General features: G+C 35.1%; 2 protein-coding genes and 2 long non-coding RNA genes across 5 annotated transcripts in view; all 4 read right to left on the bottom strand.

Annotated features, from left to right (window-relative positions):
• Positions 1–13,671, bottom strand: part of LOC124451622 (zinc finger protein 845-like) — a 59,195-nt gene that overhangs the window by 42,784 nt on the left and 2,740 nt on the right. The window lies entirely within an intron of this gene.
• Positions 849–3,379, bottom strand: LOC124451626 (receptor-type tyrosine-protein phosphatase F-like). The gene is made up of 6 exons (XM_047002247.1): positions 3,015–3,379; positions 2,483–2,773; positions 2,339–2,414; positions 1,790–2,069; positions 1,647–1,710; positions 849–1,283 (listed from the first exon to the last, which is right to left on the bottom strand). The coding sequence occupies exons 1-6, from the start codon at positions 3,169–3,171 to the stop codon at positions 1,165–1,167; spliced, it is 987 nt and encodes a 328-aa protein (XP_046858203.1). The 5' UTR covers positions 3,172–3,379; the 3' UTR covers positions 849–1,164.
• Positions 4,484–7,434, bottom strand: LOC124451646. 2 transcript variants are annotated; one of them, XR_006950593.1, is made up of 4 exons: positions 7,363–7,434; positions 6,820–7,068; positions 5,910–5,988; positions 4,484–4,518 (listed from the first exon to the last, which is right to left on the bottom strand). It is a non-coding gene; the product is annotated as an uncharacterized LOC124451646 (long non-coding RNA). The 2 variants fall into 2 exon arrangements; XR_006950592.1 differs by lacking the exon at positions 4,484–4,518 and having other exon boundaries at positions 5,779–5,988.
• On the bottom strand, positions 7,488–9,312 carry LOC124451649. Its single transcript, XR_006950596.1, has 4 exons — positions 9,292–9,312; positions 8,922–8,977; positions 7,800–7,896; positions 7,488–7,507 (listed from the first exon to the last, which is right to left on the bottom strand). It is a non-coding gene; the product is annotated as an uncharacterized LOC124451649 (long non-coding RNA).

The raw sequence follows: 13,671 nt of genomic DNA, 5'->3' as shown, positions 1-13,671 counted from the left end.
ACATTAAGTGAGCAGGAGGCGGACAAAAAAGCAACTGAACTATAAATAACACGTGATTACTTGAAGATATCAATAGGCTACTTGATAGTACATGACGAGAAGAAACTGTTTTACTTAGGGTTCGTCTGCTCATATTCTTAGCAAGTGAAAGCTCATATATCATAATCGGAGAAACTCGTGATAGGGTTGGCTATATTTTTCATATCTAGAGTCGAGAATCTCTGAATGATATTCTGTACTTCTGTATTTGTAACAATTTGATATTTTACTCATAATTCAAACATAATTCGAACGCAAATATAAATTTTAAACGGGTTTAATGTTGCGGAAGTTTAGTACCGACTACCTAGATCAGTCTTTTGGTGGGTGTTCCGGCCAGTGTTGAAAAACAAGGAGAGGGGTTGACAAAAAACTATAGGAGAGAAGGACGTGTTGGGAGATCATATGCATTTTTCTTGTTTTGTAAAATCTTGTCTGGTAGCTTCAAACCCATTTCTTTTTTCGTTGATCTCTAGTCTACAGCCAAACATAATGCTCCTAGCACTCTAGCAATCAAATTATCAGAAAATTCAATTAACTCGATAACTTTGGATGAGTTTAAAATGAACATTATAATGGGGATAATAAGCAAAAGCAGGAAAGAACAAGAGCAGCAACATTATACTAACACTAACATAGTTGATAACAAAGTAAACTCCATCCACTAAAACTTCTGTTCTTACGTCAGGTAAATTAATGAGATGACAGTGTGTACATATTCATATATATTCCATTGACTCCAAAATTATGAATGAATGAAAATCCCGTTTAACTTATTTAAATAAATTACTGAGCATGCTACGCCACTGTTTGTTTGTAATTTAACTTTATTTCTTATTTAATGTACTTAGATAAAAAGTATTACAACTATTATTCTATTTCAAATATTGACTACATCTTTAGCCCAAAATTTGATCTTATGTTCCAAATTGTTTTCAAATACTCTTCAGAATCATTCACTCTCGTTCACTCTTATAGTTAAAAAGGAAATAAAATTCTATGCTTAATCATATTCTTCTATAGTACGTTAAACTTCAGAAAACGTCTAATAATTTCGCGAAAAAAATTCAACTTCCCCCATTTTTGAGAACTTTTAGTAGCCGTCAAATAACTACAATACGCAGTTCACTGCACTGTAGCAGAGTTTGAATTGATCCTAACAAAAAGAATGACCAATATGACAAAAATAATGAGCAAAATTGCAGCTACAACTGCACCAGCAATGGCTCCAATTTTTCCACCGTCTACAAGATAAAATTGAATGACAAATCATAACATTACCAACAAATATTGTCTTTCAGCGATCAATTTTGTAAAGCTGAGGGTGTAACCGCTCTCACACCCCGTGTAGTCATCCCTGTTAACTATTCATTATTTTATTTATGGTATAAATTAGGTTTGGAACGCAATGAAATTAGAGAAGACGTACACAAAATCACTAAGGCAGTTATTTGTAGGAATTAAATCGGTTGTATCATCAAACAAAATGTATATTCATCGTTAAAAATTTTAAGGCATTTTACTATACTGAAATTTGCAAAGATCTTGAATCATTGAACTTTAGACATCGATAAACATCCCTTATGCTATTGAAAGCAAACACAAACCTGAAGACTTATGCTTTTGGGCAGTTGCTGCCACTGGACTCCAGTCAGTGGAATAATAATCACCCTGAAACGAAGTGAACATTTATATTTGAATAAAAATTGCAGCAATCAATGCTGATGAAAACGTAAATAAATGGTCGCACCTGATCATTTATGAAAACGCGCTGAAATATTTTGTAGCTAGTGCCAATCTTCAACGGGCCATTATAATAATTTTCACTATTGGAACGCCGTGTTGTGTTTTCACCATGACCAAGTGTAAAATCAGGCTTAAAGTCTCTGCGAGAGACTACAGCAACAATATACGGCATTGGTTGTGTGGAAGATATGGCCTTAGAATAAGTCACTAAGTCTGTGTTTTTAAAGTTAGAAGGCAATCGACTCTCTTCTGTGACATTTTTCATCGCGACTACATAGAAATATCTGCAAATTTAAGGCAAAACATTTTTTAAAATACATGCATAACCTCTGCTTTTGTTAATGGTTAAAATATAAGTTATGCATGCATCCGCAATGCCAAAGAAAAGCGACGAGTCATCAAAGCTTTCCCAAGAGAGATATTTAGACTACCTCGATCCCACATGAAACCAACTGTCCTATACTTAGCCATGAATCCGAAAAACTCAAAAAATACTTTTAAAATCCTTTAAGTTTTTTTTACAATAATTTGTTATAGTAAAATACATAGTTACCGATATTCCACATTTGGATTTTGCAACAAATAAGTCAACGTATTTCCAATCTGCCGTGTGGACAGTTTAGGTGCCACTAAATAAATAAACTTGAATAAATTTATTATCTTAAACAAACCTGTGCATAAACCATAGACAACTTACATCCATTTGTAAATACCCATGTAACATTGCTGTAACATCCAGATCCCACTATTGTAGAAGCTAAAACACGAACATAATATTTTGTCCCTGGTTTCACTTGATTTATGTCCAAACGCTGTTCCTTGATCATATACTTCATTGAACAGGTTTCATTCTCCAAATGTGTAATACAAACAGTGTAACTGACTATCTTTCCATTTGTTTTGTTCTTATCTGGTGGCTCCCACGTAACTGATAACGATGAACTGCTTAAGGCGACAATTTGAATATTTAAAGGTGGACCTTCGGGAACTAAACAAAAATAAAAACATTTGTTTGAAAGATTTATATAAAATATTCAATACACTTTAGAAAGAAGTCCTAACAAGTGTACACTGTCATTCTTAACTTAAATATAATACAGTATAAAAAAAACATGATTGAAATAAATATCGACCAGAAAAGATTTGAGCTTTCAAAAGTCGTCTATGGCAATAACACCATCAATGCAACAACAGCCGATATGTATACACAAAAACTGATATGAACTCACCATCTTCAGCAGTTCTAAAAGTAGCTGTAGTTGATCTACCAAAGCCTTCAGAATTGCCAGCGGTTACATTAACTTTATACGTTGCGTAAGGAACAAGATTCGTAATGTTGTACGGTTTTTTGTCAGTTACCTCCAGAGTTTTATCAAAAACAATCATAGTATCCTTCAGCAAAATCAATAGATATCTTGTAAGAGGATTCGAGATATTTGTACCAAGTTTTACACCAGTTTTTTTGGGATGTTTCCATGATATCTCGAGGTACGTCGATGCAGATTTGGTTGCAATGAGATCTGTTGGTTTGTCTGGGAGTAAGTCTGCACGATAAAAGAAAAATCTACAAATTGAACCATGTGTAGCCCCTAAGTGAAATAAGTGTTCTGCTTCTCCAATAACACGTGTTAAACTTAACTGCATGTTGAAAGGCTTGTTTCAATAAGTTTATTTCAGAGAAAAGAAACTAACACTTCAGCCTTCATGGAAAATTGTTCTGTTTTGTCAACTAACTCATGTTTAATTAATACTCAGAGAAAAAACTTTATATATTGAAAATTAAGTGCTCAGTGCAAAGTAAACCTGGTATATTTTCTACCTCTTACCTCCACCACAAATTTCGTAAACACGGTGCACCAACAAATTTCAATGGAAAGATTCGCAAAGCTTTTGATTTAAGGCCACCAGAAAACTTTTCTATAGCCGCATCATTGTAACCATTTTTGTTTCCTAGATAAATCTGGAATAAAACAAAAAAAAAGATGTTCGTGTATTTGCAGAGCAAGGTTAGAGAAAAAGCAGGTTTGTTTAACGCTGTCCAGAGGAGAGTAGTTTATGCATTGTCTATGTATCTCTTCAAATCATGCACATAGCTACAATTTAAACTTTATAATCAAATGCAAGAGTCCTTCGTAGTGCAGGAGTAACCAAGACAATCAACACAGTGACGTAGCTAGCCCACAAATTTGGTCGTGCCTTATGTAAAATTCTCAGAGCTCAAAAAACAACTGTAAAAAGAATAGATCTCTAAGAAATGAATAATGATAATGATCTGAAATTTACATAGAACCAGCAATTTTGCGTGCCGGCTACACCACTGAATCAACATCTGCACACAAGTTTGTATATAAATAGCAATTTAAAAGTTTACTTAGTTTATAACTTCATTCCTTTTTAAATTTCCTTTAAATTTATAATATACAAATTCGATAAGTCTACTGTTACCTTCTGGGATTTTCAGATTTCCAGTTCACACCATCAATGTTTGTCTGCAAGTGATATTTAGTTACAAAGCTTGAACTTGAACTGTCTCCAAAGATTGCAATAACGTTAACTGTATAAAGACTCGGGAAATTCAGTTGAAGATAATGATTGCCATCTGCAGCAAAAGCACACCATGAACTGCCACTGGATATTCTTGCTTTAGCAGCACTACGACTCTTTGGGAAGGCAGTAAACCAAGAATCTGGGAACTTTTCTGCGTTTTTAATAGAGGATTATCACAAACATGACCTTAAATAGAAAGGATTTGGTTGAAATGCATTATAACATTAGAACTGGTTTGATTTGATAGAGAGCAATGGTGCACTCTCATATTGTTCTCCATTCACGTAAAATTGGAAAAATTAAAAACTGTTTTCTTAAGAAAGAAAAAGAGCACAAGATATATTGGAGGAATACGACTGATTTTGCATGCTTTTATTAAATAATAAATAATTAAAACAGGATTGCTGCGAATACTGAGGATTAAATTAATTTTCCTCTTGCTACTTCATTTCGTGCTTCAAAAATGTCAATTGTCATTCCTCTGCAATACGATTGACGTTCCTCTTTAATGGAATTTAAATCGCTACGGTATTGTTGTTATTTGACAAGATCTTACGGTTTCCTTGTCATAGCTGGCTGATTCCAACTGGAATATATGGATATGATCTTCGCACATTGCTGGACAATTTTTAAGCAATCGTCTCAGGACATGAAAAATCAGGTGACTCACGGTTCAGACTGACCTCTGCGGTGCAGGTGCAGTGCTCTGACCACTGAGCTATGAAGTCACACAGTGGTGAGCAGGTCAATATTTGTTGGGCTCATGTTTTATCGTGAAATGAATGTAATATGAATGTTTTTATGCATTGCGGTGTTTGAAAGTAAATGAAGATATGATCTTCGCACTTTGCTGGACAATTTTTAAGCAATCGTCCCAGGACCTGAAAAAATCAGGTGACTCTTCATTTAATTTCAAACACCGCACTGCATAAAAACATTCATATTACATTCATTTCACGAGAAAATATGAGCCTTTTGCCGACCTGCTCACCAATGGCGTGACTTCATAACTCGATCAAGCACACCAGCTACAGAAGATATGAGTTCAGGCTCGACCAATCACCTATTCAAAGTCCTGAACGATGCTCGCATAATCCCAGCAAAATCTGAAGATCATATCTTCATTAATTCAAACACCGCACTGCATAAAACATTCATATTACATTCATTTCACGAGAAAACATGAGCCCAACAAATATTGACATGCTCACCACTGTTGTGACTTCATAGCTCAGTTGGTCAGAGCACTGCACCGGCGAATCATATCTTCATTTGGATTGAAGACAGTAAAATACTTTGGACAAACCTTTATTTTCAACGATACATTGTGAAAATTTGAATGCTTCGAGCAAGTATACCTTTTAGGGAGGTACAACTTGAGGGAGTAAATTTTTTTTTGACGGGGTGGTTGGATAAAATACTCATAGACGAGGAGGTAAAGTCAAACCATAACTCAAAGCAATTAACATTTGCCATCACAGTGATAAAGGTAAACAATTTCCCGCTAAATTTGGAGAAATGGCTTCCTCATGACGCAGTCTAAACACTAGAAAATGTAAAGGAGAATTAAAACTTACTCTTTCTCTGACATTGCATCCATTGCTGCTTTCCACTTCCTTGATGAGATGAATTTCCGTTGCAAAGAATCACGCCGATCTGCACGAAAAGAAAGAGATGTATCGCTTGACTGAGTGGCTAAAAGATGGAAGCGTGCTTTATATTCCGATATCACGGAAAAAATTTGTTAATTTCTTTCATTGTGGACATGTTGCCATATCCAACTGGAAACACTCAAAGGAAAACTATAGTTTGAAAGCTTCGTTATTCTGTAAGGTACATACACGTTTGGTATTTTCTTCAAATGTTCAGACATGCATGTTAAACAAGACACCAAAACATTCAATCAACAATTAGGAGGACAACGAACTAGTTTAAAACAAAATGTTACTTCTAAACATGGTAATGTCTAAGCAAAGGAAGACTAGTTGAAGTTTTAAAGAATTGTCGATTTAGCACCGATTGATACAGTAACAAAGTTATTTTTAACTAAGATTAGATATGAGGCTGAAGTAGGGAGCAAAGTAAAACTTGGCATATAAGAGCCTAGATTTTAACAACCAATTAGGCTAATATTTCAGAGGAAACTTAAAATCCTTTATTTATACTAGATATCTCTATCAGTTCTGAACAGTTCTTACTGTAAAGATCATCTCTTATTGATCCAGTGTTACTACAGAAGAGGCCTAAACTAAACTAACTTCTTTTAGACTAAAGATCTCTATCAGTTCTAAACTTTTCTTTCTAATGATCAGTAAAGATCATATCTTGTGTACGATTCCCGCCTGGTTTATCGATCGTAACTTAATCTATATATACTAGATATCTCGATCAGTCTTAAACTGTTCCTTGCCTAGATCAACAAAATCATCTCTCATTGATCTTGCACATGTTGAAATAATACCAACAGTTACAACAAACCATATTTACCTGTAGCAATTTTAAAACCAACAACATCCCAAGTCAAGACGGTGAACTCCCCCAAGACATCTTTCTCCCAATATGGCTGCTGTGAACTACCATCGCTTGTGTTGTATAATATCACACCATTTAACGGTTCCTGTCTTTTTGTCCGACAATGTACTTTCTCGATGGTGCCTTGAAATGTGTCTTTGCTCACATCATCAAATTTCACTGTACCTTCTGGTAGACGCTCCACTGAGAGGGGAACTTCTTTACCTGACAAAATAATTGGCCAAGTTTTTACAAACAAATTTTACAAATTTCCAAAATAAACTTGTTGCTGTCGTCAGCTATCACAAAAATACGTCAGATGAGTCACGTGACACGTTTACCAAACCGAAAATTTCCAATCCTACGTCAAATGCCAATCAGAAGTCATCGTGTGTAAAAATAAATTACAAATGATCAAATCGTATACATAAGTGAAATAACTGATAAAACTTATTTTGTAAAACAATAAATTATCAATATTGATCTACAGGGAGCAACTGCAACGGCCCAAACACAAACCTCGTTCACTTTGTCAGCTCTGTCGATGAAGCCAAACGATTCAATGAGCGAGCAGATAATTCCTTGAACGTAAACAAGAGGCAAAAGCTTCGAGCAGCAACAACTCCACGGCACAGCATTGCCCATTTCTATAGAGGTTTATGAACTGTAGCAGTGCATCAAACAAACAACAATTTGGACATGACTCGTAAATTGGACATGGTTCGTGTAAATAATAAACTAACGTTCATGTTATAAGCGTTAACCAAAGCGTTTTCTTGTGTAAGGTAGCATATCAAAACGTAGAAATAAGGAGAAAGACTTCACAAAATAGAAAGAACATTCTTAAGACTGCATTCATTGCTTAACCACGTAATGTAATGCACGTGATGAAGCACGTGATACAATCTAGAGAAACAGTACAAGCTTTCAACGCTATAGCAAAGAATATAATTTACCTTTTGTTTTCCAGGATGTAAAAAGACACAGTATCACCTTTGTAGATGTGAGACTTTGATAAAACATCAGCTTGATAATGTGGAAGAAAAAAAATTCCTGAAGGAAAAGGAGCAATGGTTAGAATCATAAAGATCCACCCCCTAACAGTGCAGACCTGTATTATGCAATGATCTTAAACTCCACCCCTGATCATGCAGACGTTTACTATGCAATGATTTTAAGCGCCACCCCCTGACCGTGCAAACCTGTATTATGCAATGATCTTAAACTCCACCCTCTGACTGTGCAGACCTGTATAATGCAATGATTTTAAACACCCCCTGATCGTGCAAACCTGTATTATGCAATGAACAAACTCCACCCCTGATCATGCACACGTTTATTATCATGATTTTAAACACCACACCCCTGACCGTTACAAATCTGTATTATCCAATGATTTCAAACACCACCCCCTGACCGTGCAAACCTGTATTATGCAATGATTTTAAACACCACCCTGACCGTGCAAACCTGCATTATACATTCATTTTAAAGTCCACCCTGACAGTGCAGACCTGTATTATGCAATGAACTTAAACTCCACTCCTGATCATGAAGACGTTTATCATGCATTGATTTTAAACACCACCCCCCTGACAGAGCAAACCTGTATTATGCAATGAACTTAAACTCCACTCCCTGACCATGAAGCGTTTATTATGCAATGATTTTAACACCCCCTGACCGTGCAAACCTGTATTATGCAATGAACTTAAACTCTACCCCCATGACAGTGCATACCTGTATCATGCAATAATCTTAAACTCCACCCCCCTGACCGTGTAGACCTGTATATTGAAATTATCTTAAACTCCACCCCTGACAGTGCATACCTGTCTCATGCAATTATCTTAAACTCCACCCCCTGACATTGCATACCTGTATCATTACATGATCTTAAACTCATGTCATCTGATCTAATCTAATCCCATATTGCAGTATAATTTTAACTCATCAAGGGAAGAATACAGTGGCTATAATAGCCTCGTAATTGTGGGGTGGGAGGGTAGTCAATGTTTATGTAGGTATGCATGTCAAAGCCTAAAAATTAATTTAATCTGCAAAATATGCATAGCAACCTTTCTATGGTGTGGAGGGAACGATCAAAATCCAAAAAGGAAATAACGGCGAAAACCTGTTTCAATAAAGATGAAGGAAATGTCAATAATTTGCAGGCAGTAATCTACAGTTTCCCTTATCGTCATGTCATTAACTTTCTTGCCTGTTTAAATTTTGGGATTTTTGCCCAAAGCAAATATTTTGCTCACTGGTGTGTTCTGCATTTATTGCCCAATCGATAAATGTTCGATAAAAGATGTTGAGTAAAAAGTCTGATACTTTTTATATTTTACATTAATTCTTCTCTCTCAAACCCCCAAAAAAAATGACTTAAGTATTAAAGTTAGCCACGTAAAGATGCATAAAATGGAAAGTTTAAACAGTACTTACTCCATTCACTTCATAACTAACGACCACATTCGGACCTACATTCTTGAAATAACTGCTACAAAATAATGATGAAACTCTTTGAAAGCGACATCACAAACATTCAAAGTACAATAAAACAACAGAATCGCAACTCAAAAATTCATACGACCATTAACAACGAGTAATTTTAAAACAATATGCATAATGAACAGTGGTGTAGCAAGCACGATAACTGGGGAGGGGTAGCACATATCTATATATTCCACATATGCATGTCCTGCATTATTGAGTTCCATTGTGTTCCATGCATAAAGGCGTGCATAGATGAATTTGTTATCACACCACTCCTCATCCCTTAATTAACGTTTGCTTCGCCACTGACTATTACATTTTCCCAGCTAATTGATCACGATGAAAATCACCTGTTTGGGTAGCTGTATCTCGACAATCTCGCCTCAACTTCCACTTTACCAACAACTCTTTCCTCGCTTTTTTCCTACAAAGGAAACATAAATGGATGATTCACCAAAAGACGATTTCTCAATTTCTCGTAAAACTTTGTAAACCAAACCAGGATGAACGTGCATACACGGCAAGATGTCAATAATACACATGTTGATGTCAAAGCACTCATTGCGGTCAAATGTAGTTCAATACAGTTAAATGTAGATGAATGTATTCAAATGTAATTGAATGTACACAAAAGTAGATGAATGTATTCAAATGTAGATGAATGTATTCAAATGTAGTTGAATGTACACAAAAATAGATGAATGTATTCAAATGTACATGAATGTATTCAAATATGGTTGAATGTACACAAATAGATGAATGTATTTAAATGTACATGAATGTTTCCAAAAGTGGTTGAATGTACACAAAAAGTAAATGAATGTATTCAAATGTAGATGAATGTTTTCAAATGTGGTTGAATGTATAAAATGTGGTTAATGTCCTCAAACAGGGTGCAAATTACAAATGGGTATGTGAATTTCAGTTGAAGGTATTTTCCCAACTACACCAGCAATAGCACCAGTATTTCCACGTCTACAAGATAAAAATGAATGACAAATCATAACATTACCAACCAATGTTGTCTTTGCGATCATTTTATCATTTTCTAAAACTGAGGGTGTAACCGCTCTCACACCTCATGTATTCATCCCTGTCAACTATTCATGATTTATTTATGCTATAAGTTAGGTTTGGAACGCAATGAAGTTAGAGACGAAGTACACAAAATCACTAAGGCAGTTATTTGTTGCAATTAAATCGGCCTGTATCATCAAATAATATCTTTACTCATCCTTAAAAAATTTCTGGCACTTGTCTGTACTGAGATTTACAAATATTTTGAAGCATTGCACTTTAGACATCGATAAATTTCCCTTATGCTATTGAAAGCAAACACAAACCTGAAGACTTGTGCTTTTGGGCAGTTGCTGCCACTGGACTTGAGTCAGTGGAATAATAGTCACCCTGAAACGAAGTGAACATTTATATTTGAATAAAAATTGCAGCAATCAATGCAGATGAAAATGTATAAAAAATACCGCACCTGATCATTAATGAAAATACGCTGAAATATTTTGTAGTTAGTGCCAATCTTCAACGGGCCATTATAATAACTTTCACCAATGGAACGAAAAAAACGATACGGTAGCGATATAAATTCCATTAAAGAGTGAACGTTAATCATCGTGCAGAGCAATGACAAATGGACATTTTTAAGCACAAATGAACTAGCAAGAATAAAATTAATTTAATCCCAGTATTCGTTGGCCCTGTCTGAATTATTCATTATCCAAGAGTAGCAATAGTTTATATTTTGATATATTTGTAAAAAGAATAATTGTGAAATTCTCAAGTTAGCGTAAAATACAGTGACATTTGATGACAGATGTAAGTCTTGGTGATAGAGGTAAGTCATGATGCTCAACAAAAGACAAATGTAAGTTGAGAACACAAAAGTAACACATTTATTCCTTAAATTCTTCGCTCAAAACTTTTTCTAACGTCATACAAATGTGTCCTACAATACGTTGAATAGAAGAGGTACACAAAAATTCAGTACTTGACATTGGCAAGTACTCATGTGTATAATGTAACCTCAAGCACTCATGTGTATAGTGTATAGTCAAGTACTCACGTGTATAGTGTATAGTCAAGAATTACTCATGTGTATAGTGTGCGGTCAAGTACTCATGTGTATAGTGTACGGTCAAGTACTCATGTGTATAGTATCCCTAAAGTATACATGTTAATCAACAGAACGTCTCATCGTTATTTTCTAAATCAATGTTGTCCTACAACAATATGTTTACAAAATCTTTGTGGTTGAGAGTAACAACGAATGAAAACTTTAAACATACAACATAAGTATTGTAAACACTAAATGATAAAAAAATTGCTTACCTGTTTTTAAAGACAAGAAAAGCAAAAGTAAAATCAAAACTGTCGTTCACCATTTTAAAAAGTTACAATTTGAATGCCTTCATCGAAATGAATTTGTAAAAATCGAAAACACAATTTCTCCATGTACAAATAATCAATCTTTAAAATACAAATCTTTTTTTTGACAATTGTCAATTGGTTGGCAATATAAACTTAACTGTCTCGATGACACTGAAGAAAATACTGCAGTGTTGATTTGAAACAAATTACTCAACAGGAGATTTTAAGATGATATCAATCCATAGACATATCGGCACAATACCGCATTCTTTAAAGGTACAAAATCCACTTCTTCTTAAGATCACGTGATCACGAAGATTCTTTAATTATTTCTAGTCTTCTCGGCCCGTATAGCAACACATATGCACAATGCCAGTCACCTAAAGGAGAAACAGCCTTAACCAAGGATCATTAAAATAAACCAGACATTCAAATAAAATCAAAGCTATTTTGTATGACATAGAAGTGGGGTGTTGCAATTGCAAAAGACTATCTGCGATAGACTATTTCTGTTGGGAAAGACGTCTTTCGTGCAAAGTATACACATGTTTATTTGATTTTATGGAATGCACGTTAATGCTACTTTAATATTCCCTATTGTTATGCTATGCGGCATAAATAAATATTATTGATTTTCGACTAGTGCTCTTGATTATTCCTTCGCGCTAATGAATTTTCTAAATGACTATTGATAAGTCAAAGCGTATAATGGAATGTTCAATGTGCTCCAATGATGAGCAAATGATGTATTAAAATAGACTAGATTAAAATTATTTAAGAAATAAAAGATGTTTACTGTGTTTGCACAGGCCTATGAAAACCGAAGAGACCTTTGGGAGAACTCGAGAGAAGATCAGTGCAAGCCCGAGACCGACGTTCGAGGGTTGCACATGCTCGAGATTTTGTTTCGCTTTCGCTTCAACGTCTCAATTGCCGATGAAACCCACGCAAAATAAGTCTTTTCCTGGCTGAAAAGTTTTAGTCGGCATGAAGAAAGGTAACATTATATTTGAAAGAATGTTTAGACATTGTGATACGATAATTGATTGCAATATATATAAAAATTGCAATACCATTGAGAGGCTCTAATCCAAACACAAAATGAAGCAAAAACATGGTCATAAAGCATTGACAAAATTTTCAAAGAACCCTTCCTCTAAATTCAACTAAAACTTCAGCAGCAGATACCTAACACAATGATAATCACCAATGATAATCAACTTAGGCAGAGGAAGATCTTACCTCCCCGGGATAATTTCAAAACATCTTCTTCAGTAATGTGCGTTATTTTATCGTCGTCGCACTTAATCCAAGAGTCTAAAATATAAAGTAAATGGTTTGAGCCGGGAGTATAGCTACATGTTTGTTTGTGGATGTAGATAGAGCCCTGAGAAAGACTCTTGTTGTTGAATGATGACTAAAGTTTCGACAACCTTAGCGGGAGTCATCTTCATCTAAGGTTGTCCGAAACGTCAGTCAACACCAAAAACAACAGTCATTCTCAGAGTCTAAATATCTAAAAAACAGAACATAAAAGTGCATTGCATCCCCTGCAAAATTAGTTACAGACATTGATTACAACTTAAGCGCATGTTTTCATACTCAAAAGTCGGACAAAAATACGATTGAAAAGAAACGAAAAGTGAGGAAGTGAAGCGTTCGCCCACCTACCACGTGTAAACTAACACCTGTCATTTCAAGACATGATTAATGATATTAAACGGACGCTTGCTGCCCACACAGATTTATTTAATATAAGACCAATGCAAGTTCCACTTCATTCCACGTCCATCGTTTCTACGTTTTTACTTCATCATTCTGCTACGTTTTGAAAAGTTTTTTCGCAAAATGAAAACTTTGTGAGTTGGAGGTTTTCTGTCATGTTCTGCTTCAGTGTATTCGATCTGGGTAAGTTGTTGGAATTTAAATCATCACGAACAAGTGAAC

This window comes from Xenia sp. Carnegie-2017, unplaced genomic scaffold (genome assembly GCF_021976095.1).
Source record: "Xenia sp. Carnegie-2017 unplaced genomic scaffold, XeniaSp_v1 HiC_scaffold_24, whole genome shotgun sequence".
In the NCBI taxonomy this organism is placed as follows: domain Eukaryota; kingdom Metazoa; phylum Cnidaria; class Anthozoa; order Malacalcyonacea; family Xeniidae; genus Xenia; species Xenia sp. Carnegie-2017.
Note: the sequence above shows the minus strand (reverse complement) of the source record. Positions and strands in the feature narration are given on the sequence as shown.

What these genes read in the sequence shown, in the direction of transcription:
- LOC124451626 (XM_047002247.1), bottom strand. Translation starts at nt 3,171, where the DNA reads ATGATTGTTTTTGATAAAACTCTGGAGGTAACTGACAAAAAACCGTAC. An exon ending in TTTTAGAACTGCTGAAGATG is followed by an intron (nt 2,774 to 3,014) that starts GTGAGTTCATAT and finishes ATTTTTGTTTAG; the next exon opens with TTCCCGAAGGTCCACCTTTA. An exon ending in ATGGGTATTTACAAATGGAT is followed by an intron (nt 2,415 to 2,482) that starts GTAAGTTGTCTA and finishes TTATTTATTTAG; the next exon opens with TGGCACCTAAACTGTCCACA.